The sequence below is a fragment of the Arachis stenosperma genome, chromosome 1 (genome assembly GCF_014773155.1).
Source record: "Arachis stenosperma cultivar V10309 chromosome 1, arast.V10309.gnm1.PFL2, whole genome shotgun sequence".
NCBI classification, from domain to species: domain Eukaryota; kingdom Viridiplantae; phylum Streptophyta; class Magnoliopsida; order Fabales; family Fabaceae; genus Arachis; species Arachis stenosperma.
This window is the reverse complement of record NC_080377.1, coordinates 118,098,550-118,103,563: the sequence shown is the minus strand read 5'-3', so window position 1 is coordinate 118,103,563 and position 5,014 is coordinate 118,098,550. Positions and strand designations below refer to the sequence as shown.

General features: G+C 32.7%; 1 protein-coding gene across 1 annotated transcript; it reads left to right on the top strand.

Annotated features, from left to right (window-relative positions):
• The first annotated feature begins 2,540 nt into the window (after positions 1-2,540).
• On the top strand, positions 2,541-4,435 carry LOC130984889 (flavonoid 3-O-glucosyltransferase-like). The gene is made up of 2 exons (XM_057907612.1): positions 2,541-3,041; positions 3,596-4,435. The coding sequence occupies exons 1-2, from the start codon at positions 2,541-2,543 to the stop codon at positions 4,433-4,435; spliced, it is 1,341 nt and encodes a 446-aa protein (XP_057763595.1).
• Positions 4,436-5,014: the final 579 nt, after the last annotated feature.

The window sequence follows — 5,014 nt, the reverse complement described above, 5'->3', positions numbered from 1 at the left end:
AGTTCTGTATATTCAGTAAATATTATTATTTTAAATAATTTATATACATAAAATATATAATGTAAATTTATATTTATTAAAATTTATACATATAAATTAATAAAATTTATATTTATATTTATCAAAATTTATATGCATAAATTAAAATTTTATTTAATTAGCTAATTGCTGACAAAAATTACTGAAATTTGTTGACTTCAAAATTTTCTATTAATAATAATGTGAGGGTTTTAAGAGATTTTTAATTAAGTGGCGACAAGATTGACAAAATTAATGGTAGATATTTTACGTGTTTGAAGAGGAAACCCCCTAATTTTCAGGTACAACTTAAAGATAACTTTCCCTTCCATTTATTATAATTTTAATTTACAGTGTGTTATAAGCTATAGCATATAGTACACATAATTAATTAATTATTCAAGGGGAAAAAAAAAAACAAAATAAGAAAGTAATAAACAACGATGATGATAAAGAATGTGCATTCCCGTAACTCAAGAGTTGAGGACTTGAGAAGAGGATGAGGCTACATTGTCAACTTTTCATGGGTGGCATCCATGTTCGATGATGATTGCCATGTTTGCCTTTACCATTCAAAGAAAATATTGATTACTGCGATTGACCATTTTGCTCTTTTATTTTTTCTCTAAATTTTCATTGGCCGGAAATTATTCCACGTTTGTAGCTTGTAGGCCAAGGAGGAGAAAAGATTCCCCTCTTTTAAGCACATGAACTTGTTGATAGCATTTTAGAAGCCATGTGCAAAACTTTACCGTTTTCATATGATTGGATAATTTGTAAGAAATTGAACAATTTAATGGAATTAAACTAAAATGAACCGGATAACCTCATACGATATATTACAACAAATGACTTATCTTAAAGGGTTTTTATATTATTGGATAATTTAATTTGTGAGAAATTGAACAATTTAATGAAATTAAGCTAAAATGTTTTGGATAACCTCATATTATTACAACAAATGATGACTTATCATAAAGGATTTATTAAAATTTAGTCAAAAAATTTTTATATTTTAAAATGATAAGTTCTTTAGGTTCACAATTATTGATTTTGACTGAGAGACCAAAACTAAATAATTAAATATCCCAATGTATAAATGATAAAAAAAAAAAAGAGAAAAAGAAGTCTAAATGTTAAAATTTAAAAGAGGTTTAACATTATTGTGGACATATAAATGTATAATGTTTCACGTGGTCCTTTTTGCACGTATATATATTACAATAATTTGAGTCTGCTTTATGACTTATTGTGAGTATTTTTCATGAATACGCTATCTATAAGTATATTTATAATCCCTAATCACTAATTAAGAACGAACAAACATGAAAGTACGTATATATCTTGAATTGAAACTAACTAACTAACTGTTCAACTTAATTAATTTTATTAATCTGAAGTAGTTAGGATTGTGTTTTATACAGGTTATGTTCATTTAGATAAACACCTTAATCTCCGGAATCTTAGCTTCTTCCGAGCCACAATTGCCGCCTGAGTTACCGGAAAAATTAAAGAAAGACCTTGCGACCTAATCATTGTTACTTGCAAATTAATCAATCATTGATCTTTGTGCAAAAGAAAAGAAATTAATCCCGGAGATGGAGATAGGAAAAAAAAATTCTGCTAGAAATATTTGTACAATGTGTATAATGGGTTATTTATTTAGCGGTGAAATTCAAGTGTAGTTAATTTTACGTAAAGTTGATACCGGAGAGTCGTTAGATGATTTAACTGATTTGACTAAATTTTCATTCAACGGTTTTTAGATATCAATTTACGTGAAGTCAACTTTACATGAGTTTTTACCTTATTTGACTCAATATGAGTTAAAAAATAAACATTTAGGACTAATTTCTCAAATACAGTATACCCATACTATCCAAAATAACTATCCGAATACGAGGAATAATAAACATTTCGAACATCTCTAAATCTCATTATACACATTGTACACATACTCCTTGGCTTCGTATACTTTGCCAAAAAAGAAGAGTATTTAAATTTCAACGTACCAAAATTTCTTGTTTTTATTTTTTGAGTTTGTGGGCCTTTTCATAACTAATTTGGGTGTCTATTAATTCACTAAATTTACGGATCAAGCACACCAAGATGAAAACCTCTCTGGTGATTAAGCATGCTATGCTCAAATTTAGAACCCTACTATAACAAGCCATCGTTGACCACCAGAAGCTCAAGAAGCAAACCAACAAAAACGGAAAAAAAAAAAAAAAAACAGTTCCTTATCACATTCTCAATGGTAAGCTCGTGCAACAACTAATTAATGATGGTTATGAGACATTAGTACCTTTGAGATTAATTAATCGAATTTGGTGACATAGAATGTGTATGTGTATCTGTAGTTAGTTACATAGGTTGCAATAAATTTACAAACCATGCTCTTTGCATGTTTCTCAACTAAGAGTCACGTTTGTTTTGCATCTTTAATAGTTACAAATACACATAAACTAATAACCTATCAAAGTTGATGATGAGAATAATGAAATATACATGATACATGAACCATGAACAAGGTTGTTTGTTCGGTGCATGTGGCAGTTTTGGCGTTCCCATTTGGATCACATGCAGCTCCACTCTTAAACGTGGTGCAAGAAATTGCGTCTAAGAATCCCAGAGTCAAATTCTCATTCTTGAGCACAAAACGTTCCAATGAGTCCATTTTCGCGGGGATTATTCATCATAACATAAAGGCTTATAACGTGGAAGATGGGTTGCCAGAGGGATATGTGCCTTCTGGTCACCCTATTGAGCCCATTAATCTCTTCGTGGGTGTCATGATCCAGAACTTTAAGCGCGCCATGGATAAGGCCTTGGCAGAGACACACATCAACTTTACTTGTTTGCTTACGGATGCGTTCCTTTGGTTCGCGGCGGAGATGGCGAAGGAGATCAATGCCAAATGGGTTCCCGTCTGGACTGCAGGGCCTCATTCTCTTCTTTGCCATCTTATGACTGATTTTATCAGGGACCAGTTTGCCGCCGATGCTGGTAATGGAATTTTCTCAATCACCCTTTCCTCACTTTTTAGTCATTTTTTACGTACATCTAATTATGAATTTGATGCGTTGGAAACTAATTAAGTTCATATGAAATTGATAACTAATTAATTTCATGTGAAGTTGACAGCTGATAGTCATTAGATGATAATTTAGTCAAACTTATTAAATCATATAACGACTATGAGATATTAACTTCACATAAAATTATATACATAAATTTCTACCATTTGATGTTAATCATAGAATCAGTCACTCGTATAATTATCAGATTAGACTAATTACGTTACATCTTTTTAAATATTTGTTTTTAGATTTTGCATTAACACGGAATATTATTGTACCGAATTATCCTTTTATCTTATTATGAATTTGGTGTTAAAGAAATAAAATAAAAGAATGGTCAAATATTTGATGAGTTTGTTAACCATAAATAAAAAAAATAATTCTTAACTAGTTAACTAAATAATGACTAATTAATGACAATTAATTAATATGGAGTGCAATTTAAAAATATTTATTGGCTAAATCCTGATGATTACACTTTTGTAGGTAATGAAAACATCGATTTCGTTCCTGGTTTACCTGTGGTGAAGGCTTCTGAATTGCCTGAAGGGATAATCGACGATATAGAACAACCTTTGTCTTCCATGTTACACAAAATGGGACAAACTTTGCCTAAAGCAACGGCGGTTGCAATTAACTCATTTGCTGAGTTGGAACCTCCAATAGTGAACCAACTCGAATCAAAGTTCCGAAAGCTATTAAATATCGGTCCATTCACTTTGGCATTGCCACAACCAAATATCCCTGATGATCAAGGTTGCATAGAATGGTTGAACAAACATGACATTGGCTCAGTTGTGTACATTAGCTTTGGAACTGTGATAATTCCTCCACCTCATGAGTTAGTTGCTATAGCAGAGGCCATAGATGAATCTGGATTTCCATTTATTTGGTCATTCAGGGGAAAACATGATGAACAGCTTCCAAAAGGGTTATTGGAAAGGATTAAAGATAAAGGGAAAATTGTTTCATGGTCACCACAGGTGGAAATCCTTAAGCATGAAGCTATTGGGGTGTGTGTGACACATTCTGGCTGGAACTCAATCATGGAATGCATGGTGGGTGGTGTTCCAATGATTTCTAGGCCCTTTTTTGGTGACCAGAAATTGAACACAAGGATGATGGAAGGTAGATGGGGTGTTGGTGTTCCAATTCAGGATGGGGTTTTCACTAAAGAAGCTACCTTAGCAGCATTGAAATCAACCATGTCAAGTGACGAAGGGATGTTAATGCGGCAAAAGATATCAGAGTTCAAGAAATCTGCAAAACGAGCTGTTGAAACTAATGGTAGTTTCATAAGGGATTTCAATACTTTAGTAGAAATTGTTACAAGTTGATGTTATCACCTTGGCATTGTAAATCTATCTAGTGGATAAAGTTTAATTTGTTGTTTATTTTTTAAGTTACAAATCTCTATTTTCTTTTTAAAATACATCTGAACATAAATATGATAATTGAAAAAAAAAAGTGTATAATTAAGGTATGAATTAGGTTATTGTCCGAAAGTTACCTGAAACGTTGATTTGGGCTTGAACATAAGGTTCAGATCCCTTTAGGTGGCAGTGTCCGACTTATTTGGTGTTGAGGTGTCGCTTGTCCGAGTTCCACGTGAGGAGGTGGGGGATGGTACCTGCAAAAGACTCCGATACTTAAGTTAGCAAGGGCTTTAGGCAGGTTTTTAACAGATTAGAACGTGAATGTACTTGAAGGGTGTCAGTGTATTTATAGTAGAGCTAATAACCACCTTTGTTGGAGTAATTCCATCTTTATTGATGGATGACAATTCTCTTTATCTTAAGAGTCTGTTAAGATCTCCCTTCTAGATGCAGTGGAGAGATTTGCGGGGGCAAATACTTGTTTGGGCAAGTAGGGCTGGACCCCTCTGTCGGTGTCCGACCTCTTTGAAGAGGTCGGGC